General features: G+C 45.7%; 1 protein-coding gene across 1 annotated transcript; it reads right to left on the bottom strand.

Moving 5' to 3' along the window:
• Nucleotides 1–511: 511 nt before the first annotated feature.
• Nucleotides 512–12438, bottom strand: LOC146356392 (vomeronasal type-2 receptor 26-like). Its single transcript, XM_084830081.1, has 5 exons — nucleotides 12232–12438; nucleotides 9055–9942; nucleotides 2550–2759; nucleotides 1838–1964; nucleotides 512–1413 (listed from the first exon to the last, which is right to left on the bottom strand). The coding sequence occupies exons 1-5, from the start codon at nucleotides 12436–12438 to the stop codon at nucleotides 512–514; spliced, it is 2334 nt and encodes a 777-aa protein (XP_084686207.1).
• Nucleotides 12439–14591: the final 2153 nt, after the last annotated feature.

Below are 14591 nucleotides of genomic sequence, written 5' to 3'. Positions count from 1 at the left end.
TTGGACTTTGTTCAGCAGAGAAAAAGTCTTCCTCAGGAGGTGATGAGATCTCCTTTGCTGCAGGTGTTTAAGGGGAGGCTGGACAGCCAGCCTTCAGGGATGTTGTAGCTGCCTCCTACTTTCAGAGCCTGCATTGAGCAAGGGGTTCGACCAAATGAGCTTCAAGGTCCATTTCATGTCACTGACTCAATGTCCTTCAAAGAGCCATGAAAGAAAGCATCCGGACCAGTGGCAGGGCACCAAAATCTCTCAGACAGGACTGGAGCTGGTTCCCTCCTACAAATATCCCAGGACTGATGAGAAGGAGCATCTTTTGATGGCATCCTCCTCCACATGTTTGTCTTTTTGCCTGAAGGATGTTTCTGAAAAGAGCTTATCTTTTGGATCATTCATCCAGCTCCCCTCTACAGACCAAATTGGACAAGAAATTGAGACTGACTGTTAGATCGTCAACTGAATTAACAGCGAAGACACCAAGGTTCCCTGATTCATTTTGTTTTTACAGGATACCTTAGTATTTTCTTCTAGTTAGTTGATCTCTACAATTGAGATTGGGCCTCAGCACAATAATGTAGCATTTGGGGAGAAAGATGCAACCCAGGAGACCAGCCCCAGAGGCCAAGATGGAGAAGATCTCTACGGCCACCATGGACTTTCCCTTGGTGCTCAGGTAGGTGGGCACAAAGGAGATCCAAACACTGCAAAACACCAGCATGCTGAAGGTGATAAATTTGGCTTCGTTAAAGCTGTCAGGCAGTTTCCTCGCTAGGAAAGCCACCATGAAGCTGACGAGAGCCAGAAAACCCATGTAAGCCAGGACAGTATAGAACATGGTGACTGAGCCTTCATTACATTCCACTATGATCTCTCTGGCCAGGGAATGGAAATCCAAGTTTGGGAACGGGGGAGAGGTCACCAGCCAGCCAGTGCAGATTACAGCTTGGATAAGAGGACATGCCAAGGCAATGGCATTTGTCAGTTGCCTCCTCAAGAGCTTTCTGGCCATGTTTCCGGGCTTGGTGGCCATAAAGGCCAGAACCACTGTGACAGTTTTAGCCAGCAGGGAAGAGACAGCAACAGAGAAGACGATGCCAAAAGCAGTTTGTCGGAGGAGACAGGTGACCTTCCTGGGTTGGCCGATGAACAGGAAGGAGCAGAGGAAGCAGAGCAGGAGGGAGATGAGGAGAACGTAGGTCAGATCTCGGTTGTTGGCTTTGACAATTGGTGTGTCACAATGTTTAATGAAAGTTGCCAGAATGAGAGATGTGTTCAGAGACAACAAAAGAGCTAGAGAAGCTAAAATGTAGCTGAGTGCCTCTTGATAGGAAAGGAAATGAATCTTCTTGGGTATACACTGGTCTTGGTTCTTGTTTGGGTGTTGATCTTCTGGGCATGGGACACAGCTATCTGCATCTGGAATTAGCAACAATTATTGAAGTATCTCAACTATGCTACAGATGTTCTTTTTATGGGGGCCAGTTCAGACTTTAAAAAGGTGATGCAAATATCCATTCCGTAGTGTATTTCACGCCTTTCATTATTTTCTCTTTAAGCTTCAGCATTTGTAAGACTCAAGGCAGAAAAGGCACAAAATGCCCCCCCATATGATGCCCCCCCATCCCAGACTCATGTTCAATATTTTGCAATGAAGAAAATTCAGTAACTAGAAATGAAAAGTGTAAGAACTGAAATACGAAATTGGAACTTGGGTTGACCAAAAAAATCTTCTTAGAGGAAATGGCAGACTCTTCTCATGGTCTATGATCTTCCCTTTTCTTGGCTGCCCTCCTACTCCAGTAAGTTCTCTACTTTATATGACACTCAAAGTTTGAGATACCTGTTGAGTTAGAAATCGTCCCTTCTGGACAACGATCACACCTGTAGCAGCAAATTGGCTTCCCCTCCGGAACTCTTCTACGGTGTCCTGGAGAGCACCTCTTTACACACCTTGAAAAAGGCATCTTCTGAAAGGGAAAAGACAGAAGGGAAGGATTTCCAGGTGGGAGAAATTGCACTAAAATTCTTATTCAACATAATTTCCCATTACATGATGGATAGGTTTACTGAGGCCCCTCCAGCACCACCAGCAAATTGCCTTCACCTCCCGTCACATCAGGGAGCCCACCGCAACAGCTTCTCTGTTCCATGCAGAGAGGGGAACGGAGCTCCTTGCCTCTCTGCACAGAGAAAACGGCCTTGTCCTGCAGCTCCATCCAACCTGGGCACCTCCTTCCTGCCACACTTGTGTCCCATCTGCTACTGAGTCAGACCCTGGGCCTGCCTAGGCCTGCATTGTCCACAGCCACTGGCAGCAGCTCTCCGGGGGCTCAAGCAGGGACTTTTTCCAATTCCAGTCCTACCCTCAGATGCCAGGAACCAAATCAGAGACATTTGCATTCAAATATGGTTCTTTAGCTCCAGATAATGACCCCTCCTTGAACTCAATAGGCCTTTGGTCTCATCTGGATGGACAACTTGTGTTGTCAAGGGACAGAACTCAACTTTCCTTTATTTTTCCCATGACCCCAGAACATTCATTTCCCTCTCACCTCTGTAGCCCAGACGATCGAATCAGAATGGATGGTGAAGTCCTGGCCTGTGGGAGCATCAGGATCCACACCTCCAACTTTCACAGGAGAAAAAGACCAATTGGGGAAGGAGATCCAGTTCAGGATATCATATCTCTTGCCATTTTTAGTGAAAGAGACTTCATCTCCAACACTGTTGTTAAACCGGACATTCCTCAAAGAGGCAAGAATCTGAAATGGAAACAGAGACAAGGAGTTTTTCTTCATTACCCTGGTAATCCATGGGCAATCTGTTATTTCTACTTTTGGTTTCGTCACAGAATTGAGATCCAAGCTCTACACGAGAGCTTTACCTTTTCTGTTTGTCTGGTACATAACTTCTAGGTGGCACTATGGAATGTCAGAATAGCGCAAATACAAAAGTGGAAAAAGTGTTTGTTTGTTTCTCATTTCCTTTAAGTAATCCCACATTTTCCCTGCTCTAAAAAACTAAAAACCTCACTGCGAGTGCTGTTTAAAAACAGAAGCCAAACGGGAGGGTCACAGCATCATCTAAAGAACTCATAAACAACTGTGAGTAGGGAAGGTTGAGCACCCGATAAATTCCTCATGTAAAAAGCTGCTGGTGTCTTCTAAAATACAGTGACTGCCATCACATTAGGAGACAAGTTCCTCTCCCCTCACCACCATTGTTGTTCAGTCATTCAGTCATGTCCGACTCTCCCTGACCGCATGGACCATAGCACGCCAGGCCTTCCTGTCCTGCGCTCTCTCCCAGAGTGTGCTCAAGTTAGGGGTGGACGAAAGTCACTTACCTTTTCTCGCAGCTTGTTCGCGGTGGGGGGGAGTGCTTCGCTGCTCCCCTCGCGAAGTTCAGGCCGGGGGGGGAGGCTTCCCGCCTCGCCCGGCCGAAATTCAGGCCGGGGGGGAGGCTTCCCGCCTCGCCCGGCCGCGAACACGAAAGTAAAAAAAAAAAAAAAGTCCCCTGATAGGCTACGTGACGATTCACGTAGCCTATCATGGCTAGATCTGGAAAGTCAGCTGTGATAGGCTACGTGAATTGTCACGTAGCCTATCACGGGTGACTTAAAAAAAAAAAAAATGTGTGTATGGATAATGGCGGCCCCCATAGGGAGCCGCCATTCGCGTTCCTTATTTAGTTGCTGTAGTCTACGTAAATGTTTACGTAGACTACGGCGAAAATAAGGGCAACGCAAATAGCGTTGCCCTTATTTTCGCCGTAGTCTACGTAAAGATTTACGTAGACTACAGCGACCAAATAAGGAAGGGGAATGGCGGCTCCCTATGGGGGCCGCCATTATCCATACACACATTTTTTTTTTTTTTTTAAAGTCACCCGTGATAGGCTACGTGACGATTCACGTAGCCTATCACGGCTGACTTTGCAAATCTAGCCGTGATAGGCTACGTGAATCGTCACGTAGCCTATCAGGGGAAGTTTCTTTTTTTTTTTCTTTGATTGCAATGGCGGGGGCGGCAGCCGGTCGAAAGACCGGCTGCCGCTCCCGCCCCGCTCGAACACCGGACGAACCGCCAGCCGGACCCGCCACCTGGAGGGACATTCAGGGAAGGTAAGTCCCGTCCCGGGGGGGGGCGGGGGGCGGGGGGGCGGAGGATTTCTCCCCGAAACTTGTTCGGGGGGCTGAACACGTTGGCGCTCGGCCCCCCGAAGTTTCGGGGAGAAATTCTCCGCCATCCCTAGCTCAAGTTCATATTCATTGCATCGGTGATGCTATCTAGCCATCTCATCCTCTGCCATCCCCTTCTCCTTTTGCCTTCAGTCTTTCCCAGCATCAGGGACTTTTCCAGAGAGTTATCTCTTCGCATTAGGTGGCCAAAATATTTCAGCTTCAGCTTCAGGATCTGTCCTTCCAATGAGCACTCAGGGTTGATTTCCCTTAGGAAGGACTGATTTGACCTCCTTGCAGTCCAGGGGACTCGTAAGAGTCTTCTCCAGCACCACAGTTCTCCAAGTGATCTTGGAGCCCAAGAAAGTAAAATCTGTCACTGCTACCATTTCTTCCCCTTCCATATGCCAGGAAGTGATGGGGCCAGATGCCATGATCTTTGTTTTGTTAATGTTGAGTTTCAAACCAGCTTTTGCACTCTCCTCTTTCACCCTCAACAAGAGGCTCTTTAGATCCTCTTCACTTTCTGCCATTAGGGTGGTATCATCTGCATATCGGAGGTTGTTGATAATTCTCCTGGCAATCTTAATTCCGACCTGTGATTCATCCAACCCGGCGTTTCTCATGATGTACTCTGCATATAAGTTAAATAAGCAGGGTGAAAAATATGCAGCCTTGTCATACTCCTTTCCCAATTTTGAATCACTCAGTTGTTCCATGTCTGGTTCTTACTGTTGCTTCTTGACCCTCGTACAGGTTTCTCAGGAGACAGGTAAGGTGGTCTGGTTCTTCCATCACTTTAAGAATTTGCCACAGTTTGTTGTGATCCACAGAATCAAAGGCTTTAGCGTAGTCAATGAAGCAGAAATAGATGTTTTTCTGGAATTCTCTTGCTTTCTCCATGATGCAGCAAATGTTGGCGATTTGATCTCTAGTTCCTCTGCCTCTTCGAAACCCAGCTTGTACTTCCGGTACTTCTCAGTTCACATACTGCTGAAGCCTAGCTTGTAGGATTTTGAGCATCACCTTGCTGGTATGTGAAATGAGGGCAATTGTGCGGTAGTATGAACACTCTTCGGCATTGCTCTTCTTTGGAATTGGAATGGAAACTGACCTTTTCCAGTATTGTGGCCACTGTTGAGTCTTCCAAATTTGTTGGCATATTGAATGCAGCACTTTAACAGCATCATCTTTTAGGATTTTAAATAGCTCAGCTGGAATACTGTCATCTCCACTAGCTTTGTTGTTACTAATGCTTCCTAAGGCCCACTTGACTTCATTCTTGAGGATGTCCGGCTCAAGTTCAGTGAGCGCACTATCATGGCTATCAGGGACATTCAGATCTTTCCTGTATAGTTCTTCTGTGTATTCTTTCCACCTCTTCTTAATCTCCTCTGCTTCTGTTAGGTCCCTGCCTTCTTTGTCCTTTATCATGCCCTTCTTTGCACAAAAAGTTCCCTTGAGATCTCCAATTTTCTTGAAGAGATCTCTAGTCTTTCCCATTCTTTTCTTTTACTTGATTTCTTTGCATTGTTCACTTAAGAAGGCCTTCTTGTCTCTCCTTGCTATTCTCTGGAACTCTGCATTCAGTTGGATATATCTTCCCCTTTCTGCCTTGCTTTTCACTTCCCTTCTTTCCTCAGCTACTTGTAAAGCTTCATCAGACAGCCACTTGGCTTTCTTGCATTTCTTTTTCTTTGGGATGCATTTCGTTGCTGCCTCCTGAACAACGTTACAGACCTCCGTCCATAGTTCCTCAGGCACTCTGTCTATCAAGTCTAATCCCTTAAACCTGTTTGTCACCTCCACTGTATATTCATAAGGGATATGATTTAGGTCATACCTGAATGGTTTAGTGGTTTTCCCGACGTTCTTCAATTTAAGAAAAACTTTTGCAAGAAGCAGCTCATGATCTGAGCCACAGTCAGCTCCAGGTCTTGTTTTGACTGACTGTATAGAGCTTCTCCATCTTTGGCTGCAAAGGACATAATCAATCTGATTTCGATATTGAACATCTGGTGATGTCCATGTGTAGAGTTGTCTCTTGTGCTGTTGGAAAAAAGTGTTTGCTATGATCAGCGTGTTCTCTTGGCAAAACTCTATTAGCTTTTGTCCTGCTCCATGTTGTACACCAAGGCCATGCCTGCCTGTTATCCCGGTGATTTCTTGACTTCCCACTTTAGCATTCCAATCCCCTATGATGAAGAGGACATCTTTTTTTGGTGTTAGTTCTAGAAGGTGTTGTAGGTCTTTATAGAACCCTTCAACCTCAGCTTCTTCAGCATCCATGGTTGGGGCATAGACCTGAATTACTGTGCTGTTGAATGGTTTGCCTTGGATTCGTACTGAGATCATTCTCTCATTTTTAAGATTGTACCCCAGTACTGCTTTTCCCACCCTTTTGTTGACTATGAGTGCTACTCCATTTCTTCTACGGGATTCTTGCCCACAGTAGTAGATATGATGGTCACCCGAATTAAATTCACCCATGCCTCTCCATTTTAGTTCGCTGATTCCCAAGATGTCGATGTTCAATCTTGCCATCTCATGTTTGACCACCTCTAGCTTACCTTGATTCATTGATCTGACATTCCAGGTTCCTAAACAATATTGTTCTTTACTAGGGATGGCGGAGAATTTCTCCCCGAACAAGTTTCGGGGAGAAATCCTCCGCACCCCCCCGCCCCCCGCACCCCCCCCGGGATGGGACTTACCTTCACCGAATGTCCCTCCCGGTGGCTGGTCCGGCCGGCGGTTCGGCGGGTGTTCGAGCGAGGCGGGAGCGGCAGCCGGTCTTTCGACCGGCTGCCGCCGCCGCCATTGCAATGAAAGAAAAAAAAAACGCCCCCTGATAGGCTACGTGACGATTCACGTAGCCTATCATGGCTGGATTTGCAAAGTCAGCCGTGATAGGCTACGTCAATCGTCACGTAGCCTATCCCGGGTGACTTTAAAAAAAAAAAGTGTGTACGGATAATGGCGGCCCCCATAGGGAGCCGCCATTCCCGTTCCTTATTTGGTCGCTGTAGTCTACGTAAATGTTTACGTAGACTACGGCGAAAATAAGGGCAATGCTATTTGCGTTGCCCTTATTTTCGCCATAGTCTACGTAAACATTTACGTAGACTACAGCGACTAAATAAGGAACGCGAATGGCGGCTCCCTATGGGGTCCGCCATTAGCGTACGCGCTTTTTTTTTAAAGTCACCCATGATAGGCTACGTGACAATTCACGTAGCCTATCACGGCTGACTTTGCAGATCTAACCGTGATAAGCTACGTGAATCGTCACATAGCCTATCAGGGGGCGTTTTTGTTTTTTTTTTAACTTTCGCGTTCGCGGCCGGGCGAGGCGAGGCGAGGCGCCTCCTCCCCGGCCTGAATTTCAGCCGGGCGAGGCAGGAACCCTCCCCCCCCCGGCCTGAACTTCACGGGGGGACCAGTGAAGCGCCTCCCCCCCACCGCGAACAGCCTTCGACGACAGGTAAGGGACTTTCGTCCACCCCTATTCTTTACAGCATCGGATTTTCTTTTCACCACCAGACACATCCACAGCTGAGTGTCCTTTTGGCTTTGGCCCAGCCGCTTCCCTCTTTCTGGCGCTACTTGGAAATTCCCTCTGCTCTTCCCCAGTAGTGTTTTGGACACCTTCTGACCTGAGGGGCTGATCTTCCGGCGTCATCTCTTTTAGCCTTGTGATAACGTTCCATGGGGTTTTCTTGGCAAGAATACTGGAGTGGGTTGCCATTTCCTTCTCCAGTGGACCACATTTTGTCAGAACTCTCCGCCATGACCTGTCCTTCTTGGGTGGCCCTGCACGGCATAGCTTATGGCTTCACTGAGTTACGCAAGCCCTTTCACCACAACAAGGCAGTGATCCATGAAGGGGCCTCTCCACCATACTCTGTTGTTTAGTTTAATGCTTATGATGCATCTTCCTTGGCTGCTATCTGCTTGACTATGCTTGCCAATTGGTTTGGGCTCTTTTGTTTGGGGTCTATGTGCTAGAACCCACCCTCCTATCTACAGTGGAAGTTGGAGGGAGTTTGCTCATAGCAGCAAAGAGTCCAACATGGGAGAGTCTTCAACTGGCTTGCAAGAAGGAATATGTGTCAGGGGTAGTTACCCGCTGTTTTCTTTTAAGAGATGGTGGGGGACCATTGCCACCTTAACAGCAAGAACAATGCATTTGAGGTGAGGGATTTCCTGATTCCTCCCTAATCAATATCCACAGTTGCAAACACATAATTTTCCCAGAACTGATATTAATATCCGCCACTCTTCACCCACTTCTATTCTTAATGCTCTTCAAGGAAATGATGGCTAAGGAAGGATGTCAATGAGAAATGCCATTCTTCGCATCCTCAGAATGGACTAATAGTCCTTCTCCTCTGCTCACTTTTTGCTTCCAGGATTAGACTGTGGTGGTTGTTGTTTTTTTATCTATGTTTTATTTTATTTTTATAAATGAAATAAAAACTACCAACAATATAATCAGAATCTTCTGTTTCCAACATTACAGTACTCTAAGAAAAAGAAAGAAGGGAGGATGGCAAAAGAAGGAAGAGAAAGAAAGAGAAAAAACAAAAACAAAAAAAAGAATTATATTAATCTTCAATAAAAACAAACCAAATATCCAAATAGCCTTATAGCACAGAAATAGAAGCAAACAATCCATGTCCATTGGCCATAAATTACCATTCAGTTAACGCATATTAATAAACATTAAAGGTTTAACCAACAAGAAATAGTAATAATAATAACCCAATAATAATAATAGTATTAATAATAGTAATAATGGGGAAAAACAGGATTAGACTGTTGAGAAATCACCAAGGGAATCTTTTATAAGAATGTCAATTCCGAAGGCACATTACCTGCCATGGCTCGATATTCAGAAGCCTCTTGCCTTTCCCCGACATTCCATGTTTGGATCCAGATACAGCTTGTAAAGCATGTGCCACAGAATAAACACCATTGTAGATGCTGTAGCTGTGACTGTACATGCTCATTTTGAACTTGAAGCCCGGCAGGTCCTGTACCTTCTCCTTCCCAGTACAGTTTCCCTCTCCTCTTGGAGAGGTTTGGCCTGATGTCAGAAACTTACAGCCAAATGCCAATTCCCACCAGAAACGGAGAAAGACGTCTCCTTTTGGTTGGAGTGGACCTAAAGCCGAGAGAAAATGTTTGAATTCTGGAACATCCCTTCTATGGACTCTGAAGTGCAAAGCACCATGGATGGTTTTTGTATATTCCCCAATGAAGGAGGATCCTTTCGCATCAATTTCTGAAAGGGATGTCATGATCCAAACCTTCCTAAATGAGGTCTTGGATTTTTGTTCATGATTCCTCAAAAGCACTGTCAAAAGTCCTATACTACTGTAGTCTGCAAAGAAAATAATCACTTCGGGTTCAAACCAGGAACTGGGGATAGATCCAGTCTGTACACGAAGGTGAAGAAGTGGGTCTGTTGGGTTGAACATTTCAGTGAAGACCACACAAATGTCCTTTTGCTGGAGCATTGGCGTCAGGGTCTGGATGAAATTTTCACCACGGTCATCGCTATGAGCAACCACCCCAATCCAGTTCCAGTGGAAATGCAGGAGCAGCCAGACTAAGCCCATGTACTGTGAAATTTCTTCTGGATCAATCTGGTAGAACATGGGAAATATCTTTTTTTCTCCCTGCTCTGGGTCGAGCAAACCATAACCAAGCTGAAGGAAGAAACTTCCTGTTAGGCAGTTGCAGCTGAATTTTGTGGCATCCTAAAGACTAACAAACATGTATGGCATAAGTTACCATAGATGACTGCAGCTGACTTCAGATGCATGGGGTGCGATCCAGAATGAAGGTGTCCATTTTAAAAATGGATATTGACATATTGTATAAAGTGAGGTTCTGTGATGTCTTCGAGGTACCCCCCTCTTGCACGGATATCACCCCCCAATGTCAGGGCTGCTAAGCATGTAACCCTGACACAGTTTCTAAGCATTGCAATGAATAGGGCCTTCTGTCCATATTGATGACATGTGACTCTTTGTATGCATATTGGAGACTTTCTGGCTTTGGGGCCCCTCCCAAGATATGATAATTTGGTCAAACCAGTTCCATTCTGTTTAGAAATGCATCACGAAATACAAAATAGAAAACATGGAACCATGTCAGTAGGGCTTAATATGAACTGTCCCCACAACAGATAAGAACATAAGAAAATATGAAGAGCCATTCTGGGTCAGACCAAAGGTCCGTCTAGTCCATCATTCTGTTCATGTAGTGAACAACTAGCTGTCAACCAGGAAACCACAAGCAGGACATGAGTGCAACAGCACCCTCCCACCCATGTTCCCCAACAACTGGTGTACATAGGCATACTGCCTCTGATACTGGAGGTAGCCCATGGCCATCAGGACTAGTAGCCATTGATAGTCTTCTCCTCCAGGAATTTGTCCAGCCCCCTTTGAAAGCCATCCAAGTTGGTGTTCATCACTGCATCTTGAGGTAGTGAATTCCATAGTTTTAATTATACACCATGTGAAGAAGTCATTCTTTCTATCTTTCCTGAATCTCCCACCTATCAGCTTCATGGGATGACCTTGGATTCTGGTATTATGTGAGAGGGAGAAAAAAGTCTCCCTATCCACTTTCTCCACACCATGCGTAATTCTTTACACCTCTGTCATGTCCCCTGCCCCCAGAAGAAATGGAAGCAGTGACAGATTTTACCAAGATCACCGCAGACGGTGACTGTAGCCATGAATTTAAAAGACGCTTGCTCCTTGGGAGGAAAGCTATGGCAAATCTAGACAGCATAGTAAGAAGCAGAGACATCACCTTGCCGACAAAGGTCTGTCTAATCAAAGCTATGGTTTTCCCAGTAGTAACTTATGGCTGTGAGAGCTGGAGTATAAGGAAGGCTGAGTGCCGAAGAATTGATGCATTCAAACTGTGGTGCTGGAGAAGACTCTTATGAGTCCCCTGGACTGCAAGGAGGCCAAACCAGTCAGTCCTAAAGGAAATCAACCCTAACTGCTCATTGGAAGGACAGATACTGAAGCTGAAGCTCCAATATTTTGGCCACCTAATGCGAAGAGAAAACTCCCTGGAAAAGACCCTGATGCTGGGAAAGATCAAAGGCAAAAGGAGAAGGGGACAGCAGAGGATGAGATGGCTAGATAGCATCACCAATGCAATGAATTTGGGAGTTGGATTCGATGGCCTTGTAGGCCCCTTCCAACCCTATTATTGTATGATTTTCCTATTCTATGATTCTATGAATATGGACTTGGGCACACTCCGGGAGAAAGCGGAGGACAGGAAGGCCTGGCATGCTATGGTCCATGGGGTCATGAAGAGTCGGACACGACTTAACAACTGAACAACAACATTAACATGTCCCCGCAGAAAATGTCTGTTTCTCTCCGAAGGCATGTGACTGAAACATAGGCTATTTTATATGGAAATGAAAAAGAAGAAGAGTCCTGTTGCATGGAACCAAAGCTCCATCTAGTCCAGCCTTCTGTTCACACTGTGGCCACCCAACTTCCTTGGGAAACCCGCAAAGAGGACATGGGTGCACAGCACCATCCCACCCGTGTTCTGTTCATACTGCCTCTGAAACAGCTGGTAACAGCAAGTAGCCCAATAAACAAAAGTCTGGCAAATGTTATTTGGGGTGTGTGTGTGTGTGGTTTTTTTTTTTGGGGGGGCGGTTCTCCGAGTCCAGAGGGATATCTGCATTCGTCAATGGCAGCAAGAAGAACAAGGGGTCTTATTGCACCTTATTGGTTAATGAGACTTTAAGGTGACACAAAAGTCCTTTCTATTTCTCCCAATCTGAAACTGGTTCTTACATAACAGATCCATTGCTGGCTGAGATTAGCCATGCAATGACCACCTGAGATTCCTGGCTACCACCACGGTTATAGTGTCTCAGGTTAGCCAAAGTCAGAAGGTTAGTTCCTTACTCCTGCCATCTAGAACGCATCTCCTTGGCCTTTCATCTGTTTCTGTGCAGGTCCCCCAGATCTGTTGCTAGATAAATTAAATTCCCTTACCTGTGGGACTTTGAACATGCCCATTACAGATGCGATCTGTCTTGAGGATTTGGAGTCGAGACCCCCAATAACGGAGACCAGTTTATCCAGCCTGTCACATTTATAATTGGGAACCATTTGCCCCCGAGTGGAAAGCAGAAAGAAGCTGTTCACATGGATCACTCTGACAAGGTCCATGTGTTCATAGATGCGGAAGCCGAGCGTCATGTTGGGTAGGAGAATTGGATCCTTGTTGAGCTCAGTGATGGCAAACACCAAGGCCAGGAAGTGCTGGTAGTTCCTAACTGCTGTCCTGCAACGTTGAGAGAGACGTTGGGAGGTGGGTGTCAACCCCAATGAGAGGAAAAAGAAGTGGGGCGTTAACATCCCTCTGGTTCAACCCTTTTAAGCAAAGACAAAGCCTTTGGGGCCAAAAATATCTACACAAGGGATTCACAGACACATGCAGTTTGTTCTGTGGACACACAGAGACACAAAGTCTTACTACATTCATAGAAACTTGTTGGATCAGAGATCTAATTCAGCACTTCTATAATTTATTTCTTTATCAATTATTTTCATTATTCATGTTTCAGCCTTTAGGGCACAAATGATCTCAAGGTGGTCTATGGGTAAAACCAAAATGCAATGATAACATCAATATCAGGCAACCTTTTTTCTGTTCTTTTTTAAGAGTAAAATTAACCAAGATCATTTCCCCAGGGCAGCATTTTCAGTCTTAACAATGGCTAATTGCTCGTGATTGAAACAGCTCCTGCAATCATTTGTCAATGAAGAACATAGAAACAGGAAAATCAGATGAGCCCTGCTGGATCAGACCGAGGTAGTTCCACCTACATCAGCATCCTGTTTCTGCCCGTGGACAGCCAAGATCCTTGCAGCCCCCCCCCCCAGAAGGAAATGAAGGCAATAGCCCTCCTTTCTTCTTCTCCCCCACATACCAACTGCTGTTCAGTGTTAGACTGACTCCTATAATGTAATCTCTATTTTGCTCTCAGGGTTAATAACTGCCAATAGCCCTGACCTCCAGGAATTTGCCTGCTCCTCTTTCGAGCAAACTTAATCTAGCAGCCAATCAGTGCAGGCAATATTGCCCTAATTGTACCAAAGCTCTGAAATGGCATAAAGCAACTTCCAACTTACATCAGCCCATTATTCAGAACCATGAGGACTGGAAACTTGTTTTATTTTTAGAAGAAGGGCTTTAGTTCATTGGCAGAGCATTTCCTTCAAATGCAGCTAGTTCCAGGATTAATCCTTGGCATGTGCAGGGAACCTGGGAGAGAGAGACCCTGTGTAACACACAGGAGAGCTTCTGCTTGATACGAAGTTGGGGAGGACCGTCTCAGTATGAGGCCACTCCTGGTGTTCCTGTTTAAAGCAGCCCTTTCCTCAGAGCCATGAGGACTGGCGTCTTACTTTAGTTTTGGCCAGAGGACCCAAAGAGCACCTGCTTTGCACATGGATGCCCCCAGGTTCAATCCCTGGCGGAATTTCCAGGTAGGGCAGGGAAGAAAAGCTACTGCTACTCAGTGCAGCAGAGGCTGAGCTAGATGGACTGATGGATCTCAGTAGATCAGAGATTTCCAGGTAGCTCCATCAGTTTTACTTTGCTCCCTTTACAGAGTACCTACAGAGGAAACGCTGAGTACAAAAAGTATCATAACATATCAGTCAGTGATACTGACAGGTGAGTAATTTCCAAAAAAGGCCCAGTTTTCTGTTTTAGTCAGATGGACTTTTTGCTTAGAGATGGAGAAGAGTGTAATTGTAATCGAGAACTGAGGTTGTCTTTTCTCTTCCCTTCTTGGGATTTCTTCTTGGAGAGGGGAGGTATTCTGTCATTGTTGAATTTTATATATATTTCAGTGTGTTTGCAGGGGGAGGTTCCTGAAAGCTTATAGCTTGCAATAAATATAGTATGAACCGCTAATGCTTTTTGACATTTGATAATTTTTATTTATTTATTATTATATTTATATCCCACCCTTCTTCCATCACGGACCTCAAGGTGGCTACATGGGGTTCCCAGGTGGTCTCCCCTCCAAGCACTGACTAGGCCCAGACCTGCTAAGCTTCAGCAAGGTGGCTGTCTCATGGGCCTTCAGACTATGCCTTGGGAGCTGATTATCAGAGCCCTTATTTCTGAGGCTACAAAAAAACCTCCACACCAAATGATTGTACACTACAGAATCTCATACACATCCTCCAAAACATAGGAATGCTTTTAGTGTTTCCCAACCTCGGTTCCCCAGCACAACTCCTATTTTTGCCCAGTATTTGGCCACAGATGATGAGAGTCATGCTCCAAACAACATCTGGGAGTTTAAGGTTGGGAACGAGATCCGAAGTTGGGAGAC

Source organism: Heloderma suspectum, chromosome 2, assembly GCF_057233095.1.
Source record: "Heloderma suspectum isolate Gila_16-S chromosome 2, 16-S_ref, whole genome shotgun sequence".
NCBI lineage: Eukaryota > Metazoa > Chordata > Lepidosauria > Squamata > Helodermatidae > Heloderma > Heloderma suspectum.
The sequence above is the reverse complement of the archived record's forward strand: the minus strand, read 5'-3'. Positions and strand labels throughout refer to the sequence as shown.

Bases quoted from the DNA above. Each gene is read 5' to 3' on its own strand.
- LOC146356392 (XM_084830081.1), bottom strand. From the start codon at position 12,438: ATGACGCTCGGCTTCCGCATCTATGAACACATGGACCTTGTCAGAGTG. The intron at 2,760-9,054 runs GTAATGTGCCTT...TTTCCATTTCAG, and splicing joins TGAATATCGAGCCATGGCAG to ATTCTTGCCTCTTTGAGGAA. The intron at 1,965-2,549 runs GTGAGAGGGAAA...TTTCCCTTTCAG, and splicing joins CGATCGTCTGGGCTACAGAG to AAGATGCCTTTTTCAAGGTG.